The 23,001-nt window shown below is 34.5% G+C and overlaps 1 protein-coding gene across 3 annotated transcripts in view; it reads right to left on the bottom strand.

The window, feature by feature from the left end:
- RPS6KC1 (ribosomal protein S6 kinase C1) overlaps positions 1-23,001 on the bottom strand; it is a 141,619-nt gene that overhangs the window by 113,627 nt on the left and 4,991 nt on the right. For 2 of the 3 annotated variants that reach the window (XM_010992111.3, XM_031438588.2), the window contains exons 2-3: positions 17,359-17,394; positions 11,376-11,496 (exon numbers count right to left, since the gene is read on the bottom strand). In XM_010992111.3, coding sequence (XP_010990413.3) covers positions 11,376-11,496; positions 17,359-17,394 — 157 coding nt within the window. The remainder of the gene's footprint in view (positions 1-11,375; positions 11,497-17,358; positions 17,395-23,001) is intronic. The other variant, XM_064477179.1, reaches the window with a different exon arrangement.

Raw genomic sequence — 23,001 nt, 5'->3', positions numbered from 1 at the left:
AATACCAAGACAGAGGTTGCATTTTTCACGACATTGACATTTGCACTGATAATATAAAACCCAAGGCAGTAAAACTACTGACCTCTTGGCATGAACCAAGACAATGGCACCAAACTATGCATACTAGTAATCATATTCCTTACTGCCACTCACTCATACACGTTTTTAATGCCAATTTCACGTAAGAATGTCCTTGGTAAAGCAGTAAAAATTATTGACTTTATTAAACCTCAATCCTTGAGGCTATTTCTTTTTAAAAGTCTGTGGGGGGGAGGAAAAACTATAACTACTCAGACTTGGACATTTGGCAGATTTTTTTTTCTTTTTTTTTTTTTGTAATTGAATCCTCTTCTTTATTTTGCCATAACCCTCATGCAAAGAACTTAAAATCTTCATTCTACTCTGAGTAATTTCCTTTTCTTTCATTTTTCACTTTTATTAGATACAATTGATACAATTTGAGCACATTACAATATATTGCATGTAAATACATATATATGATATGCTGCAAATATTTTTTAATTTACATATATGTACTGTTCATTGCTTCTAAGAATAGTTTAGAGCTTTAGCTTTTTAAACTTACATGGTTATCAAAGGAATAAAGCCAACCACAAAATAAGAATCAACAGAATGCAGTAATCCAATCATAAAGGACAGTCAAATGTGCTTACACATCTTCAAGAAATCAATCATCTAAGTTATAAATAGTTGGTAGTTCACCTGTGTCCTTTTTTTTTTTTTCAGATTCCACATGTAAGTGATATTATATGGCATTTTTCTTTCTCTTTCTGGCTTGGCAGATATTTTCTTACAAATAAACAAAGTGAGCCTGCCACTTCAAGGAAAACAATAAATGGCATCATTGTCAGTGAAGAAATTCAAGCTGTCGAGTGACTATGAGCTTAACAGCTTCCCAGTACTTAAAAAATGTCCTTTAGAAATCTGTGGTGATATTGACAACTTTTTGAAATTAAATAATGAAATGGGTGCACATATGTAAAACCTGTATAACTCAGGGGACCAACATTTTTCAAATGATCAATGCACGATGTTACAAGCTCATGCATTAAGTAAAGGATCCATTCAAATCTAAGACAGACCAATGGATTTTAATATGACAAAGTACCAAAGGCTCACTGATGGGGTTTCAGATTCCATAATGCAACTAAACCTTTAAGAAATGACCACTGTCTACTCAGCCATGAAAAAGAATGAAACGTTGCCATCTGTAACAACACGGATGGACCTGGGGTGTATCATGCTTAGTGAAATAAGTCAGACAGAGAAAGACAAAAACTGTATGTTTTCATTTATATGTGGAAACTAAAAAATAAAACAAACAAATGAATATAACAAAACAGAAACAGACTCACAGATACTTAGAACAAACTAGTGGTTAGCAGTGGGGAGAGGGTGAGAGGAGGGGCAAGACAGGGGAAGGGGATTAAGAGGTACAAACTATTAGGTATAAAATAAATAAGATACAGCACAGAGAACATATGCAACTCTCTATAATAACTTCAAATAGAGTATAATCTATAAAAATATCAAATCACTATGTCGTACACCTGAAACTATTACAATGTTGTAAATCAACTATATACTTCAATGATAAAAATAAGGAAATTACCATAAACTTTGCTGTATCAAAGAAGAATATCTTATCTGAAAAGCTATTAAAATACTCCTCCCTTTTTCAATTACATCATTTGTGTGACCCTACATTTTCTTCATATACTACAAGCACAGCTATCACCACAGATGGATCCAGAAGCAGACAGAAGAATCAGCGGTCTTCTAATCCAGGCAGTGGAGATTCGCAAATGTAAACTAATACTACTCTTCACTTTTTTTTTTTTTTTTTGCTTTGGAAAAATCATTTTTCGTAAAAATATTAACATGTAAATGTATTTTTATTCTTAATCTAATACAGTAACATTTTTAAACTTCTAGTACGATAAATATTAATTGAATACAACCACATAAACAACAGTTGTTCAAGCTGCTTGATTATTTTTAAGAGTGTCGTGGAGACTTCTGAAGCCAAAATGTGTAATAATCACTGATAAATATTGCCTAGTAAAATTTACTAAGAGCAGAATTCTAGGAAAAGATATATTTCAAAGTGTCCTCCCCAAAACCGTGCAACTTCATACTCTTCCTAGTTTGTATCTATTTCCCCAAACTAGGTATAATCAAGCGTTTAAATTCCTGCCATGGGATTTAATTTTAACGAAATCATTGCCTATAACTACTCCAGCTCTTAAGTTTTAACTCATTCTTTCTTTTTCAATTTATCTAATGCCCAGAGTGGTCTCTGCGGCAGCCAGAGTCCAGCCAAAAAATGGAATCCACATAGCAATTTGAACAGGGAAAGTCTTATAAAGAAGTATTAACTATTTACCTAGGATTAACTACTAAGAAGGAACAGAAGAGAACTCTAAGGAATAACCTAGGGTGAAAGGAGAGAAGCAAAGGGAGTACTTGTAAGGGGTGCCTCCTCTCCAAGGCTGGAACTCAGATCTCATGGAGACTGTGGTGGCAGCACACTGGGTGACAGAAGGTAGCTGGGCTACTCTAGTCACCGATGTTCCATGGTGGGAGGGCCAGTTGGTGAGCAAGGAACTGCACACTGGGACTGGCAAGCAGGAAACGCTGTTGTGCTGCCAGCAGGTGAAGGTGGAACACAGGGAGCCCCAGAGAGGAACTGACAAGAAAATTTGCTAGAGGGCTGGCACCACTGGGCATCCCACACCCAGACACCAATGGCAACAGAGAGCAAACAGGGACAGATGTAAGCCTAAACCCTGTCTCCCACGGCGTCCCTCCGATGCCCTGAATTGATTAAGAGTACACATGCCAGCTGGAAAAGCAGATCCAACAAGGTAATGAAAGGTAGATTTGGAACTAAAATGCAACAAATTGATAACTAACATAGTTTCTAATACCATTTCCCGCAAAAAGCAACCAGGGATCCATGAAGAGATGTCAGATTCCAGGGCTAGAGCACAATAAATTCAAGATGAGCACTGAATATCTTGTTATGCCTAAAAGTAAGAAGTGCTTAAAAAAAAAAAATGACAGGGTAAAGTTATAAGGATAGAAAAGTCAGAGTAATAGGGCTCCTACTGGTCAAAGCTGGGACAATTTGAGTATCAAAAAAATTAAGTACACTAATGAATTCTACACTAGTAGGGAAAAAACAGGTATATGAGTCCAAATAAGTAGTGGATAGATGAATAACTATAGAGCTAGATATAATACATGGACATACAAATGCACAGCTGTATAAATGGATACATAGATACAGGTTAAAAAGCATAGGTACAAAGATACAGAGATACCTAAAGCAAGAAGGAAGGAAAATCGCTAATGTAGAAGGGATGCTGGAATTGGAAAAATCATTATTTTGTAGCCATCATGCAAACATTCATTCATGAAGGAATCAACGGATGCTAAACCCAAAGGGCAATCTTGTAAAAGAGCAGGATATCCTCATGATCTTAAGTTTTGGAGGAAAGGTAAGGAGGGAGGAAGGAAGGTGAATATGTAGTACGCGATAATCTGGAAAATGGCCCCAAAGATACCAGGTCCTAATTCCTAACTTCTAAATGATACTTTATTTGGACAAAGAGTCTTTGCAGATGTGATTAAGGCCGTTGAGATACAAAGATTATCTTGGATTATCAGGGTGGGCACTTAATGCCATCACAAATGTTCTTATAAGAGAGGGGCAGAAAGAGATTTCACACACACAAAGCTTCAGAGGTTTGAAGATGAAGGTGTTGAAGATTGAAGTGATGCTGTCACAAGCTAAGGAATTCACCCTGTCACCAAAAGCTGAAAGAGGCAAGGAATATATTCTTCCCTAGAGGCTCAAGACCCTTGATTTCGGACTTCTGGCCTCCAGAACCACAAAAAAGATTAAGTTCTATTGTTTTAAGCCACCACAAAAACAATTCTTCAACTTTTCTCTCCTCTCACCATGTATTAAAAGGAGCAAGAAAAAAAAACACACTACACTTATTAAATACTCTGGCTGGAAATATCCTTGGGTACATTATCCTGTTGGTTTGGTACATTTTCTAATTTCCACATAACTATATGCAACAGTGTTGTTAAACTTCCTGCAACTGCATAAGAAAGATCCACCCCCTTCTTTAAGTTTGTAGTAATATTTACCTAATTTTCCTAAAAGTCTTATCAAAGACAAGAAGGCTTCTATTAATAGCTTCTTCAACACACTTCAGGCCCTGACTAACACTCTCCTCAAAGCCCACAATTCATTGTAAAGCCACTCTCCACATTTTTGGTTTTTGTAATAACAGCACTCTACTTCCAGGTTAAAAAAAAAATCTATTAAGTAGTTATAGCTTTATGTAACAAATTACCCCAAAACTTAGTAGCCTACAACAATAAGCATTACTATCTCACACAGCCTCTGGGGGTTAGAATCCAAAAGTGGCTTAGCTGGATGGTTCTACTCAAAGCCTCTCATGAGGCTGCAGTCAGGCTATCAACCAGCGATGGAGTCACCTGAAAGGTTTACTGGGACTAGATGAACCTGCATCTAAGTTCATTCACACGGTTGTGGCAGGTTTCAGATGCCTGCTGGGTGCTGGCTGTTGGCTCCTCGTGGGCCTTGTCATAGGCTGCTGCAGTGCCCTTACAATATGAAAGCTGGTAACCCCCAGAGCAAGTAATGAGAGAGGGAGAAAGAGAGAGAGATAACACCCCCAAAAGAGAAGCCACAGCCTTTATAACCTAATTTCAGAAATGACACACTGTCACTTTTCCTTATGCTATTGGTCACACAGACCAATCCTGGGAAGGGAATACACAAAGGTGTGAACAGTAGGAGACAAGGATTATAGGTTGTCATCTTGGAGGCTAACTACAAGAGGCATGGTCCAAATATAGAGCAAGCTAGAATGCACAATGAATTTAATTTACTGATGTAGTATAAGGAAAAAGGGCTCCATTAAAACTACATTGTCACAGTAATAATCACAATTAAGCTCAGAGAAAAAATGTAATTTTGGTACACTACTTGATATAATAATCAATAATATATACATAGCCATAATAATATAAATGTTACAGGTGATGTCTAACGAACTCCAGAATTGAAAATCATTCTATAGATTAAGTATGGAAGCATGATTACAATTATTGAACAGAATACAAATATTATCACCTTTGACAAATACTATAATACGAGCACAAATTTCAAAAGCTAAGTGGTGAAAGGAGCTAAAGAAGGATAAGGAAGGACAAACACAGTTTTAGATTCATCTTAGGGACAAATGGTACTTTCTATAGTTATGGAGTAAGAAACAGAGACATAGTCAATAAAGGAACTAAAAATATTACATAATAATACAGGGGAACAGGGGAACGGGGTAAGTCAAATCCCTACCCACAAGAGTAAAAAGTCAATAGATAGGTCATAAGTTGTTAATCAAAGAAAAAAAGGTATAATCTTAATATTATAGATACAGAAATATACACATGATAAATAAAAAATGAAAATAGAAAAGATTAAAAGTCTATTCTCCCTAAAAGGAAAAGTGGGTGGAGGACAGGCAGAACAGAAAATTACAGCTTTTTTGGGTTTTTTTGAGGTAACACTGGTTTATAACATGTAAGCTTCATAGGTCTAACATTATAATTTGACTTCTATATATATATATAATTTTTCATCACGGCACGCTCACCACCAAAGTCCGGTTTCCATCACCATACATGTGACCCTCTTTATCCATATGGCCCTCCCCTAACTATCTTCCCCTTCTGGTAACCACCAACCTGTTCTCTGTATCTGTTTTTGTTTAGTTTTGTTTAGATTTCATGAGCGAAATCATACAGTATTTGTCTTTCTCCATCTGGCTTATTGCACTTAACATAATACTCTCTACGTCCATTAGTGTTGTTGCAAATAGCAAGACTTCATTCTTTCTCATGGCTGAGTAGTATTTGATTGTATATATATATATATATATACCACATCTTCTCTATCCATGCATCCATCAGTGGCATTAAGGTTGTTTCCATATCTTGGCTATTGTAAAAAATGCTGCAATGAATATAAGGTTGCATACATCTTTTGAAATTAGTGTTTTCATATTCTTCAGGTAATTGTTCAGAAGTGAAACAGATGAATCATATGGTATTTCTATTAATTTTTTGAGGAACTGCCATTCTGTCTTCCATGGTGGCTGCACCAATCTACATTCCCACCAACAGTAATTGAGGGTTCCCTCTTCTTCACCTCCTCTCCAACACTTTTGATAATCACCATCCCAATGGGCCTGAAGGGAGATCTTATTGGGGTTTTGGTTCACATCTCCTTAATAACTAGTGATTCTGAACATCTTTTCATGTGCCTATTGGACATCTGTATGTCTTCTTTGGAAAAAGTTCTATTCAGATTCTCTGCCTATTTTTCAATCAGGCTGTTTGTTTTGTTGTTGTTGAATTATGTAAGTTCTTTATATATTTTTACTTTGCCCTTACGAGACAGGTATGACTTACAAATATCTTCTCCCATTTTGTAGGCTGTCTTTTCATTTTGTTGATGGCTTCCTTTGCTGTGCAAAAGCTTTTTAGTTTGATGCCATCCCATTTATTTTTGCTTTTATTTCCTTTGTGTAAGGGGACATATCCAAAAAGATATTGCTAAGATCAATGTCAAAGAGAACACTGCCTATGCTTTCTTCTAGGAATTTTATGGTTTCAGAACTTATATTCAAATCTTTAATCCATTTTGAGTTAATTTTTCTATATGGGTTAAGACAGTGGTCTAGTTTTGTTTTTCTGCATGGAGCTGTCCAGTTTTCCCAACACCATTTACTGAAGAGACTTTCCTTTCTATATTGTGCATTCTTGGCTATTTTGTCTTAATTAGTTGTCCGTATATGTGTGGGTTTACTTCTGAGTTCTCAATTCTGTTCCATTGACCTGTGTTTTCTGTCAGTAACATGCTATTTTGATTAGTACAATTTTGTAGTTTAATTTGAAATCAGAGAATGTGATTAACGTCCAGCTTTGTTCATTTTTCTCAGGATGACTTTGGCTATTCTAGTCTTTTGTGATTCCATGCAAATTTTAGGATTTTTTTGTCCTATTTCTGTGAAAAATATTGTTCGGATTTTGATAGGGATTGCATTGAATCTGTAGATTGTTTTAGGTAATACAGACATTTTAACAATGTTAATTCTTTCAGTTCATGAACATAGGATATCTTTCCATTTCTTTGTGTCTTCTTCAATTTCTTTTAACAATGTCTTAGAATTTTCAGCGTACAGATCTTTCAACTCCCTGGTTAAATTTATTTTGAGATATTTCGTTCTTTTTGTTGTGATTATAAATGGGATTGTTTTCTTAATTGCTCTTCCTACTAGGGTTCACTGTTGGTGTATAAAACTGCAACATAGTATGTTAATTTTGTACCCTATAACTTTATTGTATTTGTTTATTATTTCTAATAGTTTTGATTAAATCTTTAGGGTTTTCTATGTATAAAATCAGGTCATCCAAAACATAGTTGCGGTTTTACTTTTTCCTTTCCAATCTGGTTGCCTTTTGTTTCTCTTCTTGACTGATTGCTTTAGCTAAGACTTCCAACACTATGCTGAATAAGAGTGGCGAGAGTGAGCATCCTTGTCTTGTTCCTGATCTTAGAAGGGTAGCTTGTAGTTTTTCACCACTGAGTATGATGTTAGCTACAGGTCTGCCGTGTATGGTCTTATTATGTTTAAGTATGTCCCTTCTTTAACCATCTTACTTCATTGAAAGTTTTTATCTAAAATAGATGTTGGAAACTGTTGAATACTTTTTCTGCATCTATTAAGATAATCATAAGATTTTTATACTTCATTTTGTTAATGTGGTGTAGAATATTAATTGATTTGCAAATACTGACCCATCCTTGCATCCCTGGAATGAAACTCACTTGATCATGGTGTATGATCAGTATGTACTGTATTTGGTTTGCTTAACATTTTGTTAAGGATTTTTGCATCTATGCTCACCAGAGATAATTTTCTTCTTTGTGTCTTGTCCTTATCTAATTTTGGTATCTAGAATTTTCTTCTTTGTGTCTTGTCCTTGTCTAGTTTTGGTATCAGAGTAATGGTGGCCTCACAAAATGTGTTAAAAAGAACTCCCTCCTCTTCAATTTTTTGGAACAGTTTGAGAAGGGCAGGTACTAAATTTTCTTTGAATGTTTCATAGAATTCACTAACAAAGTCATGTGGTCCTGGACTTCAGTTTTTTGGGAGGTTTTTGACTACCATTTCAATCTCCTTACCAGTGATTAGTACATTCAGATTTTGTATATCTTCATGATTCTTTCTTGAAAGGCTGTAAGATTCTAAGAACTTATCCATTTCTTATAGGTTGTCCAACTTGTTGGCATATAGCTGTTCACAGTAGTCTCTTATAATCCTTTGTATTTTTATAGTATCCACTGTAACTTTTCCTCATTCATTTCTGATTTTATTTATTTGAGACTTCTTCTTTTTCTTAGTGAGTCTAGCTAAAGGTTTGTCAGTTTTGTCTTTTCAAAGAAACAGCTCTTAGTTTCACTGATCTTTCCTATTGTCTTTATAGTCTCTATTCACTCACTTCCACTCTGACTTTTATTATGCCCTTCCTGCTGCTGACTTTGGGCTTCACTTGTTCTTACCCTAGCTCCTTCAGATGTAAGATTAGATTATTTACGGGATTTTTCTTGTCTCTTGAAGTAGGCCTATATTGCTATAGACTTCTGTCTCAGAACTGCTTTTGTTGTATCATAGTTTTGGTATGTCACAGTTTCACTTTCATTTATCCAATAGATTTGGGTATGACATAGTTTCATTTTTACTCATCCTCAGGTATTTTTTAATTTCTCCTTTGATTTCTTCATTGACCCAATAGGTGCTCAGTAGCATGCTGTTTAGTCTCTACCTATTTGTGATTTTTTTTTCCAGCTTCCTTCTTGTAGTTGATCAATCTTCTTAAGAGACTTGTTTTGCATCCCAACATATGGTCTATCCTTAAGAATGCTCCATGCACACTTGAGAAGAACGTGTATTCTGCTGCTTTTGGATAGAATGTTCTATATTTATCTATAATTCTGGTCTAATGCTTCATTTAAGGCTAATGTTTCCTTGTTGACATCCACCACTCATGCACCACCCTGTGGTTCTGGATGCCACTACGGCTAGGAGGCCAGAGTCATGTGCACTGCCTCCACTGCTGCTACCTCATCCTCTGGGGCTGTGGGCTCAGCCACCGTGGCCAGAGGGTGGAACTGCAGGCACCACCTCCACTGTTCCCCGCCCCGTTCTACCTCTTCTATGTGTTTCAGTCCATCCACCTTCAGATGTGTGGATCTCTCCAGCATCCCACTGTGTTAAGCAGAGGAAACTGTTGAGTTGCGGATATTTTATAAGTTGTAGACTGAAGGGGAAAGAAAGGATCATTTCATGCTGCCATGGTCCTGATGTCACTCTCCAAGAAATTACTGCTTTTTATTGACTATTCTTTATTAGCTTGGTTTTGTGACTTGTTTTTGAATTTTCTTAGCCATATGCTTCTATTACTTTGACTTTTAAAGCTATTCCAATGTATAAAGGACACTGATGTTAAAATTATTTGAAAACAATAATGCAATACACATCAAAAGTCACAAAAATATGTATACTCTTTGACCAAGCAGTTCTGCTCCCAGGAATTTATCCTAATTAAATAATTATACATCTGTATAACAATGTACAAATAAAAATATTAAGTATGGCATTGTTTATAATGGTAAAAATAATTAAAATAATATGAGTAAAAGATCAGTTAATAAATAATGGTACATAACAAAAACTAGAATATTACACATCTATTATAGTTAATGTAGATTCTTTTTACTGACACGAAAAGATAATCACAATATGCTATTGTATGAAAAAGAGGTTACAAAACCACATATAGCAAAACTCCGTCTCTGAAGTTTATATGTATAGAAAGGTAAAGAGGCATATGCATACTCATATGTACACAGGTACATGTGCACAGAGTCTAAAAATGATGCTAAAATGTTAAACCACCTAGAAGATTGTATTAAGGTTGAATTTTTAAGTATTTTTCTGTATCATCTGAGTGATCTGTATATTCTACTTTTACAATGTGAAAAAATGTGTACTTTAAAAATTAATGTGCATACACTTTGACTCTGTAATTCCACATGCAGAAATCAACTTTTAAAAATAACAAGATGAGTATGAAGCTGTCTGCATAAGAATATTTATGGTAAAGTCTAAGAAAAAAACAGGAATATTCTGTATTCTATTGGTCAAGGTCCAGTCAGGGAATTAAAAACATATCAATTATTTTAACAAAGAAAAATTTTTTTAACAAAGAGAATTTAATATAAAAAAAGAAAATGGGGTATTTGAAAACTAATAAGGCAAAAAAAGAACACAAAGATTATCAAAATAACAGAAAATTACAAGTGTTGGCAAGGAGGTGGAGAAATTGGAACCCTTGTGCACAGCTAGTGAAAATGTAAAGTAGTGCAGACCCCAACAAAAACAGTATGGTGGTTCCTCACAAAATTAAAAATAAAATTACAAGATCCAGTAATTCCACTGCTGGGTATACACCCAAAAGATTAAAAGCAGGAATTTGAACAGATATGTGTACACCATGTTCATAACAGTATTATTTCTAATAGCCAAAAGGTAGAAGCAATCCAAGCGTTCACTGATGGATGAAGAAATAAACAAAATGGTACATATACATACAATGGACTATATTCAGGCATATAAAGGAAAGAAATTCTGCCACATGCTACAACATGGATGAATCTTGAGAACATTATGCTAAGTGAAACAAGCCAGTCACAAAAGGACAAATATTGTATGATTCTACTTATATGAGACGCCAATTGCAGTTGGCTGAATCCACAGATACGGAAGCCATGGATACAAAAGGCCGACTACACTATGCCATTTTATATAAGGGACATATGCATCTGCAGATTTTAGTATCTTTGGCGGGGGGGGGTTCCTTAAACCAATCCCCAACAGATACCAACTGTGTAAGAATAATTCAAAGTCATCTTATGTTCCTACAGGGTTTTTCAATTTACTTGATTGGTTAGAATTGGAGTTGCTCTGGTGCTGCTTTTCCATGAAAGGTAGGAGTAAATGCATTCCGAGTTAATGAAACCACAGCAAGAACATGAAAAAACAACTTCAAGTGCTTGCTGCATGATAGGAACCATCTTAATAAGGGGCTTCTGACTTCATGGTTCAGCATTTCAGTGTCCAGTATATACACATAATTAGCTAATCATCACTTTTTAAAATCACAATTTCAAAATAACCACTTACCAAACACTATTCCTTTAGCAAATGGAGGAAACAATTCTGAATGTCGAAACAAGTTTTTGTGAATTTGCCATAGTTCTTTGTGTAGTTTCTTAAAGTCACTGTATCTCTTCCACACAATTATCTAAAGAGAGAAGAAAATTAAATGTGTATCTCACAGGGAAATAATTTAGGTTCAGATATCTAACAATAAATAATCTTCTCATTAAAGTGCTCAAAATTGTCACGCAAAGGCAAATAAATATGTTCCAAACAATATGGTTAACTGTCTGAAATTAACTAATACTACTTGCTTTAAAAATATAAAGCAGCAATTCTTCCTCCAACTGTTCTGTTTGGCTTTTAAATTTCATTGTAAGCAAGTACTGTTCTCTTCACACTAGAAAAATAAAGTCTACACTACATAAAATGTCACTTAACCTCTTCAAAAATCAGTGACTACTGGCTGGAAATTAGCTAGATCTCAAAATATATATTTGTCTCAAAAATAGCATGTTTATAAACACAAAATAATTAATTTAGACAAGTTTTAAACACAAAGAACATATTCAGCATTTGCCTAAAAGGATATATACTCCGAAAAACACTAAAGAAGAAATGGCTTTGTAGGAAGTAATCAACCTAAACTTTTGCATTTCCTAAATCTCAATGAAAACAGTAGTAAGATTTCTGGAGGCAAGGTAAAGCCTGATCAGAATACCACTAAAATTAGTATATTTAAAAAAATAATAATAATAAAATAACAACCATTTAGATTACATAACATGTAAAAGTAAGTTTACCTTCGTTAGTTTGAATTATTGTCTAAACTTATCTAGATTAAATTAGAAGAAAAAACCACTTTAAAAAAAAAAAAAAAAGATGACACATGGCCTTGCTATCATTGATTTTGCCCCTCAGTCTCCACAAAACAGGGTAAAACTGAGTTTTAAATTCCATTACCTGGTATACTGGTGTCTTTGCTTCTGAAAAAGCTAATAATTGCACTTCTAATAAACTCAATAGTATAATGCTAATAAGCAAATCTTAGGTCAAACATGTAACCAAGTGTGATTTATGATTTACTTGTCAAAAAACCTACTCTCTGCATATAAGAAATTCTTCACTAAACTTGGTCATACTATCAAAAACTCTACCATGATTAGTAAGTATCCTGCTTTTAATATAGGAGACTTGCTTTTAATCCTCGGAAACTAGTTAGACTGTAATAGGAATTAATTTAAACAAACTGCTTCCTCCTGATCCTTCCTTTTATTCATTTACTCAATAACAAAAATAGTCAATGAAACAAATATTTTCATGACCCTACTTCATACTAGGACTGCCTTGGCACAAGGATGAAGATATAAGAAATACAGCCCCTCCTTTAAAGTTAGGAAGAGGGGGAAGGATATAGCTCAGTGGTAGAGCACGTATTTAGCATGCAAGAGGTCCCAGGTTCAATCTCCAGTACCTCCATTAAAAATAAGTAAATAAATAAAAACCCAATTACCTCCCCCACAAAATAAAATAATAAATAAATAAAATTTTTAATAAAAAAATTAAGTTAGGAAGAATAAGCTAACAGAATAACTACATCACAAGATGGTGTGATAAATGCTGAAAAGGATACCATAGAAGGAGCACCTACAAAAAGTAATGACTTAGGTGAGCATACTGAAGGGAAGTAATGACCAGACCAACAAAAATAAAGTGGGACAGAAGTGTTTGGGAACGAAGTATTTAAAAGGAGAGTAGGATGCCAAATATAATTATTAAACTTTTAGCTTTTGCAACTGGATAAATGGTGCTATTTTCTAACGTGAAGAGAAAAGGAGAAGAAGCTATTCTGAGATAAGAACAAAGTTCAATTTTAGACATAATTTTATTTTGGTGCATTTGAGGCATTTAACTAGAGATGTCCAATAGAATAGACAAGTTTGGAGTTCAAAGAGCAAGAATTAAGCAACATGTATTAATTGGGTCATCAAGAGAGAGGTGGTAATCACTCAGAAAAGATTTCTCCACATTTGTAACAAGATGAGAAGTCTAACAACTGAATGATAGGGAACCCTGGCACTGAGGGGCCAGCGAGAAGTAAGGAAGAGGAAACCAACTGCAAAGTAAGTGTTTAAGAAGCTCAACTGTGCCATGAGACAGGACACTTGGGTGGAAGAAGACATTTTACTTTAAATGGAAGTGAACGAGATACATACTGATAGCAGAGAACCAACAGTGCCAGTCAAAGAGTAAAAAGAGCTGAGAGCCAAACCAACACATGAAAAGAAAAAGGTCTCAGGACAGGGAGACTACAAGGGATTTTAAATTCTCATATTATTTGCTTCTCTGTAGTTTCTAATTTTGATACATTAACACAATGCCATCACGGGAAAAAAACAGTGTTATTTTTATATTTTTAAAATAGATCAAATTAGAATGGTACTACATTGCCAAGGGCTTAAGGGGGAAATGGGTGATGGACTTGTGACAGTCATCTTACATAAGGTAAATACAACCCTCAAAGCCATTATAAACTAGGCATTGATAGCTATTCAGAAGGCTGTCGCTAATGAAAACAATACAATTTGCAGATAAAATTTACATTCTAGTTAGGGTCATTTTAAAATAAAGGCAGAGTAACTTATGGGGCAAAAGCTAACAATCTAATCACAATAGTGATAATAATACCATGGCATATAAACCAACAGTCTGCAGAGCAAGAATTAGCACTTCCAAGGTGCAAATCTCTGTTTCTTCACCATAGCCTAATTTATTCACTGACATATTCCTTATTCTCAACACTAGAACTGTAGAAGTGAAATATCTAAAAGCAAATATAAACCTTCAAAAAAATGCAGGAAACCAAAGCATTGTAAAAATGTGTTCATCCACTGTCTCCTTTTCTTCTTACTCCTTTTAAGCTTGGACATTTCTAGGATCTTCAAAATGGAAAAATGAACAAAAGCACACTTCCATTTCATCAGCAAATACTGATGCTTATAACTGGACGACACAAAGTCCCAAAAGATACAAGTATTTTCTCTACTGATCAATTCTTACCTATCAGGGGAAAAAAAAAAGTTGTATTAACAGCTATTGCTCTATCAAACCAACGCTGCAGAAATTTCTTATCCATTAAAGTTACTCTGAGTAAAATTCAGTGATAATCATAGAGTATAAATTTAATAAAAGCTTAATTTTCATTAAAAAATATTCCCTTACTTTCTACATAAAATAAATGCTTTCTTTTCAGGTAATTTTACTTAATGATACAAAAAAACTTTAGACCTTTTGTATTTTACAAAACCACTCAATTCAATTAACTTTGTCCTAACTATACTCTCACATAGTATTTAAAATTTGCTGGATTATCTTTTTGCTTACAACCAACGTCATCACCATACTACCTGCTTATGGATTTTCTTTTCCTCTTTCTTCAAGAGCCTTTTCTCTCCCTTGACACATTTCTGAATGTGCTCAAATAGTTTTTCTAAAACTATTTTATTTATGAAATAACTTAAAAGTTAGAGATTTCTGACATAATACATAGGCAGTCCTATTTCAATTCTTCACATTTCCCAAATTTCCCCAGTGAAATTTACTACCTAGAGAGAAAGAGAGCTATAGGTTCCTTTCTGAAAAGGGGGGTGGGGGGAGGGCACAACACCTCCAGCTCTTTCTTTACCTTCCGCAGGCGTTCACGATCTAGAGAATCTACTGAACAAAAGGCCACATTAACTATTCCTGCCCCTTCCTCAGCTATCCCCATGCTACTCCTAACGAATAAAAATCTAGCGGGAATTTTTTAAAGATTTAAAGAAAAAGCTATCCTGGATAGATTGTTTGGTTTTGGTTTAGTTGCGGGGGGGGGGGGGGTTGCATAATTAGGTTTATTTATTTATTTATTTATTTTTTAATGGAAGTACTGGGGATTGACCCAGGACCTCATGCACGATAAGCATGTGCTCTACCACTGAGCTATACGGTGCCCCCAGATGAATTTTTTATCCTGGATAATTTTAAATTATTTACTCCATGTGAGTATTTTAGCATCCTTATGAAGAAAACACAGCTATCTGTAGCATGTGCCAAGGGGTGTGTGTGTGTGAAAACAGCTAAATTTCTCAGGTTTTGTAAGGATAGCATATTATTAGCCCTATATTTGGTTAGACTAACAGTTATATCTACTGATACTCAACAGCCCTGTGATGTCTAACTAAATTCTAAAGCAGTAACTAAATAAATCAGTTAACAGAGAGAAAATGAAAAGAAAGGAAACTGAAACAAATTCTAGGCAGTGAATTCCTCTCCTAAATGTGAATTTCAATGTTTAAATGAAATACATGAGTAACTAAAAACTGTTGTTATAATTTCAAGGGTATTCTACATTTTAAGAAGCCAACTAGACAGAAGACATCCTTTTGAAAATGTTATACCATTTCTAACCAAGGACCATGCAATCATCTAACTAAAGGACACTTACAAGAGTGTTCTGATGAATGGTTTCACCAACAGTTGTTATTATAAAAGAGTTTTCCCCAAAAAAGGATTAAGGAAATGGCAGAGAGCATGTTCATGGATAGGTTGGTTCAGGATTCTCCCTGGAAAAGGGGAACATCAAGCTACAAACTACAGCACAGCAATCAGACAATGTATTCAAAGAAAATACAACCCATTTTAAATTCTAACAGAGTTGTAAATTTTCAAAAGCAGAATAGCCTGGTATTGACTATTAATTTAAATTAACTAGTAGAACTCTAAGGAAGAGCTCATACTAATCAACTGACAAAGAGTACTTTCATTAATCAATGGAACAAAGTAATTTCACTGACATTTTGAAAAGATATAGATATAACCTTTTCTTCCAAAATAACATTACAGTATTCTCTTCCTGGCTGGGGGGGAGGGGGCCGTGGGGGGAAGGATATCTTAAAACCCCTAAGGAAAATAGTATCAAAGCTTTTAAAAATGTGTCTTTTATTTAACTCTTTTTAACCACAGGAAAAAAAAACAAATATCAGACCAGATATAGTAAGAAATGGTAATGTATACAAGCTAAAATAGTGTCTAAACATGCGTCACACAATCAAACCAAGTATGAATCAAGCCAGGTATGCAGTAAGGAGTAGTGGAGCTTGTGGCTAAATAGAAAATACATAGCCTACCTGAAGACATTATCATTCAATTGAAAAAAAAAAACCTTACAGAATCAAGACTGCCAATTTATAGTATCTGTTTTAAACACTTTAGTAAGATATATATATATCTCTTATATATATATATATATATATATATATATATATATATATATATATATATTCTTCTAATCCTAGTATAAATAAGAAAGTACCAAAATGAAAGTAAATTTTAAAATGTTAAAAGAAGAAAGTTCCTCAGTTAGGATTCCTAAAGGTATATAACTAAGCACAAAGTAATTACAAATAGAGAATTCCACAGTTTTAATCAAAAATATAACAAGTTGGTAGCATTTTAAAGAGAGGGAAATAGCGTGCAAAAGAACTACCTACAAAATTTTAAAAAGAAACATCTATACGCAAAGCAAGATGTCAACATGTCAGTTCAATAGAAAAATGGGTAGAGAGAAACTCATAATTTATTATTATGATCTTTAAAATTAATACTATTTACCAAATACTTTCATTTTTTACCAAAAAGTCATCATGATTTTGAAATAGGTAAACAGAGGCCCTTAACTAATACTGAAATCTTACGAATGGTAGTTATCAGAAAAATTATCACATTAATTAAATAACACTATAATTCCTGAAATTCTTATTTATATAACTTAACACCCACTAAAACTTAACATGTACTTAATAGGTCTAAAATAAAACACTTCAGCTACTGCTTTGTGAATTGAAGACAATCTCTAGACAAACATACAAATACAAAGACACACATTCAAATATGTTTCCTCAATAAAACATTTAATTAAATTTTTTGTCAAATATATAAAATAAAACTTTCATATGGATAAACATGTTACCTCCTGGACATCCTCTGGATTTCTTCGTGAAACAACCTAAAACAAAACATACACAGAAACATCTAATCATTATTAAAACTTAGTATTTCACATTTGTATAATACATTCAACAGTACTTGTATGAAAAATTTTACTTACTTAAAAGACAATAAATACCATATTATATCACTTACACAGAACTCAGCTATCTAACAACTTCACTATCTGAAACACATACTAAATAATTAAGCAAAAGGCAGCTAAAAAAGGTGCACACGCTGAAGTTCATTATTACTACATTCACAAGAGAATGCCTCACGCCCTTCACTCTTACTTGACATAATTTTAACAGTCTTGTCTATTCCCTTCCCAGCCTACATATAAATCGGAAGCATAAAAAGCAGCTGCACCTGGGCAAAGTATATAAGGGACTCCTCTGTACTATTTCTTACAACTATATGTAAATCTACAATTAGCTCAATAAAATTTCAAGAAAAAAAAAAAAAGCAGCCACAATGCTCAGACACACCACTATCTGTGAGACCTATCACTGACCTTTTAATGGTGAAGAAGAAAACAAAATATCTTACAGAAAATTAGTTATAAAAAAAATTATATACAGCATTCAGGGACAAATAATCCTTTCAATACTCCCTAAACAAAGGGGCAAAAGGGGGTGGGATGGATGGAGGATTCTTTTAGACTTCTGTAATTACAAAAGGCAAAAAGTCTAACATTCACAAAGAATTCTTCACAAAACTTCTAAAAAGAAGAGGCTGGGTGCTTAAATCACCAAACAGCATCAAAAAGAGCTGCAGGAAAATCTCATATTAGATACATAATACTTTCTACGTAAATGTGTATAAGTCACAAACTTGATGCTACAATATGTACTTTGCAAAAACAAACAAAAAGATACATAAACCACATTAAAATGGATGCCTGTAGATGAGAGGAAGAAAAGTCTTTGATGACTGGACAATAGCATGAACTGGGGATTATGATCAACCCAACACTACTCCTGAGGTCCAAAACGAAACCCAAAAAATATGCTATTTAAAGTCAGACAAACTTCTGGGACATTGTGCTGTACACCAGAAACTAACACATTGTAACTGACTGTACATCAATGAAAAAAAAAAGTCAGACAAACCTGGTTCAGATTATGATTCCTCCACTTACTGGTTTGATCTTCTCTATAATACTCCCTGCCTGGCCTGGCTGTAGTAGACATCAAACAAGAGCACAGCAAGAACTCCATAATTAAAAAGTGATCTCCCTCTCTCCCTTACTAGAGAACGTAACTATCTGGAAAGGTCCCACCCAAGAATTCTGACAGGAAATGTTTCCAATTTCTTGCCACTCTATTCTCCAACTTTCAGGATATAAAATGTGGTAAAACCTCTCACAATGTTCATTAATTTAGAACCGTGCTATCCAATAGAACTTTCTCTGATGATAGAAAGAAAAGTTACCTATCTGCACTGTTCAACACAGTAGCTCTGAGCAGAGAGGGTATAGCTCAAGTGGTAGAGTGCATGCTTAGCATGTGTGAGGTTCTGGGTTCAATCCCCAGCACCATCTCTAAGAATAAATAAATAAGTAAACCTAATTACCACCCTTCACAAAAACAAAAACAAACTAACAAAAAAACACAGTAGCCCTTGCCACATGCATATGTGCGACTACTAAGTACTTGAAATATGGCTACTGCAACTGAAGAACTGAATTTTTAATTTTATTTCATTTAAATTAATTTAAATTTAAATAAAAGTAGCCACATGTGACTAATGGCTACCATATTAGACAACAGATTTAGAACAAGAGGCCAAAACAGGTAACTAGCAACTGTATATTATTCTATAGTTTAGCTATTACTTTCAAATACCAACCCTCCCCTAAAACACACACACACACACACCTTTCCAAAAGTATGATGTTTCATATAATTAAATGATTTAATTTTGCCTCCTATTAACCTTTCTTTAATTTTTGTAAATTGTGCTAATGAGAAGAAAGTTAGGGATAATCAATCCGCTAATATCAACCCACCAAAAATAATCAGCATATGATCACTGGCAATAAGATTTATTCAGGTGTTCCTTACATTCTACAAGATAAATATTTTCTGAAAAATTACTAATTTCCTGAATTTACAACTCAATCATTTTATAAACATACTAAGGTTTTCTTCTTTTACACATGCAAATGATCTTGTTGTGACAAAAGAAATTATTTCCTGGTTTGGTGTACGTATTAGAAGCATCACATTTTAGATTTTCATCAGGTAAGCCATTCCTGGAAATCAAACGTATAAGTACTACATAAGCAAAAATGCATTAGCCATCCCCTAACAGTATCCACAATTTTAAAATCATTTCATCAAAAATAACCAATTGCTTATGATTCCTCATCCACACTCTTATTGGTTCACATACTTCTGCTACGTGCTGGGGCTGAAAAAAAAAAAAAAGTCCCTGCCTTCACACTCCCCACAGCTCAGTCTAGTGGCACGCAGGGCTGTGGTGTGCTAAGCAAGAGAGGAGCGCCTCTTCCTAGACCTTTCCCATGACTCTGAATGCTCGCTGTCCAGACCACGGGGGCATCCCAGAAGTAGACAAGAACAGGTTAGTTAGACTCTCAGACTCTTAGTATTTTCATGGTTAGTTACTCATGATTATTACAGAAAACCAAAGTTTAAGTACTCAAACTACCTAAGTGAAAGTTTTTAATTTTAAGCTCACAAGAGGAGCATCTCTTGACCCTCACATACCTCTCATGTAAAGAGGGAATAATTTACTTAGGCAGAGCTCAGAAAATTAAGTCAAAGCTATTTGCTGAGTATTAACTATCCGTTTCCCCAACAGCATAAACCAAGCTTAGGGAAAACCATGTCTGGAAAGTAGAGGGCTACCCTTGTCTGATGCTTCTCTTTCCTCTCTGGATCTTTTCCTTCTCTTTTGTAGGTTCCTCTTCCTCCTTCTACCCACCAACACTGTTGTAAGCGCTCCAAGAATCAGTCCTAACTCTGTTCCTTAGCTTCTTTTTTAGCATTAAGAGAGAAAGCCTATATCTGTGCTAATACTGTCAAGGCATTGTGCTAGGCGTAGGGGGAAAAAACCTTGACTTTACATACTGACATTTGCAAAGAATTTTATATCAATGTTTTGTTTTATTCCCTCAACAACCTATGAATTAGGCAGCAGTGGATATTATGAATGAGTCCCCCTTTTACCCTACAAGGAAACAAGATTCAGAAACTTGTGTAAGGTCACATGGCTATTCACCTTCAGATATGGAATAAGAACTTGGATTTTCTGACTCCTGGTCAGTAATAACTAAGTTTACTTGCTTCCACAAAACATTTCACCAATAGGTGTTACTTATTCTTTCTCTTACTCATTCAACAAATATTAGTGCCTATTCTGCTGCTAGGTACTGAAGCACAATGGAGAATACACTGGGTCTGATTTCTACACCACATTATAAAAATATAATCACTTGCCAACTACATTACCAAGTTTAGCCACTTGGCACCCCACTATAAGGATTCAGTATTTCCACATATGTAATCTCATTTAAATGAGTTGACAAGTGCCCTCTGAAATGAAAACCAAAAACACAAATGGGTTAGAATAATATGAGTTGAGCCCAAATGTCCTTTAGTAGTAACTCTTTCTATGTCATTCTCTTCAGCAGGACTGCAAAATTGATTAAAAAATAAGAATACCAATCAGAAATCTGAGGGAAAATATGATCAAACCAAAAACGAACAAAACTGAGCCCTCAGACCCAGAGTTTTATAACTTTTAATACTACATTAGCAATTATCTCAACAAGTAACATCAATTCCAAAACAAAAACACTGTAAATTCACCCTGGCATAGATTGCTAGCATTTGGTAACTTTTTCCAGGTAAATTTCAATATTTTGTCATAAAATTCAGCCAATAAATTCCATAAACGTTAGAATGTAAAGCAGTGATTCCTTTCATTTGAAGTTCATAAATTTCCACTGCAAACATTGGCTGCCACTGGCTCAGTACCATATACATCTCGAAGACCCTCTTGCTATAGAGAATTTTACTACCAAGTCATTTTGAAAACTATTATCCTAAAGCAGTGCTTCACAAACCGTGCTGTGGGGGAATACAGATATTCTTTAAAAGCAGTTCTCTCTAAGGAAGGGTTTGATGATCAATTCAGTTTAACAGTTTTTAAAAAAAAAATTTTTTACAGCAGAATTTCTCAAAGCCTTTAATACATTATTACGCCTAGTAAATTTCCAAAAGGAAAATATACAGTATTTCCCAAGGTCACTAATCCACTCAACTTTTTATTTTTATCACATGTTTATTTATTATTATTTTACTTATTTAGTGCAGCTACTAAAATTTGGAACACAGCTGGGAAATGCTACTGCAGCGTTTGTAGTCCATCTGCCTCTGTTAATGCCAATAGCAAAGTCTGAATTTAGGGAAACAAATAAGGGCTCACAGTGAAGGTTAACCATCTTACTGTGCTAAGAAACTAAATACTTTATTTCGATCAAGGCAAGAATCCAGCCTGGTAGGATGAGATAACGAAGGCCCAAGGGCATATATCAACATACCAATACTAATCAGATGAAGCAGAAACAGTCAGAACTGGATCTCACAAATCCGTGATTCCAAACAAGGTGCTTTTTCTAGGATAGAACTAAATCAGCCCTCCTGGAGATTAAAATTCCAAGTAATAATTAGGTAAATCCATTTTGTCTTTCACAAAGAAATGTAAGTAAACCAAAAAACAGATGTTGAAGAAGCACTTTGGCAGAAGAGAAGGAACTGAGAGTTTGAACACTGGCTCTGGCATTCACTATAAACTTTTTTACCAGTTCAGTGATAAACCAAAAAAAAGCAACTTTAAAATGAGCCCTCTTCCCTATCTTTTGAAAAAAAAAGGAACAGACGTTGTGGCTTGGCCTAGCTATGGCCCATAATAATCAACAAATCATGCTGTCATTAGAGCCTCTAAATCCTTTCCAGTGCTAACTTGTTTTATCTACTTAATAAATAATACCAAGTTTCCTTAAAAGTCAAGTCAACAGTACTCTTTTATCTAATGACCATCATAATAATAATGATTTGAAGTCAACCTCTTAACTCATATACAAAAGGACATATACAAAGGAATTGTCTTAAAGATATTTAAGAAGATCTCTTAAAGATAGCTACTGGAAAATAAAAGTACAAAATTATTCAAATCTAACTTTTAGTTTTTACCAAAAATAATCACAAAATAAATCCCTTTAAAAACACATAAAAATTAGTTAAATACAAATTTTAAAAAGCTACTTCTATGAGCAGTTATTAAAATCAAGTCTTCTGATGGCCACTTCACTATTAGCGTTCAGCTGCTAGTTTAGGGTAATAGCAGAGCTAAGAGGATAAAATATCTACAAAAGTAACCCTTTTTTTAAAAAGTCAAAATACAAATGAACATTTAAAAAAAAGGACATGCCCATTGTGGAGCTGTGGCCTTTCGTAAATTCTTTTACTGCCCACAACATCGGCCCATCTGTGTCCCACAACACCCTCTCTTTTCATTAGAGGCGTATCTTTAAGATTCCAGCTTTCTCTCAAGTTCTTATTACATAGTCCAGGCTCTGTGCTAGGCACCAAGA

Source organism: Camelus dromedarius, chromosome 21 (genome assembly GCF_036321535.1).
Source record: "Camelus dromedarius isolate mCamDro1 chromosome 21, mCamDro1.pat, whole genome shotgun sequence".
In the NCBI taxonomy this organism is placed as follows: Eukaryota; Metazoa; Chordata; class Mammalia; order Artiodactyla; family Camelidae; genus Camelus; species Camelus dromedarius.
The sequence above is the reverse complement of the archived record's forward strand: the minus strand, read 5'-3'. Positions and strand labels throughout refer to the sequence as shown.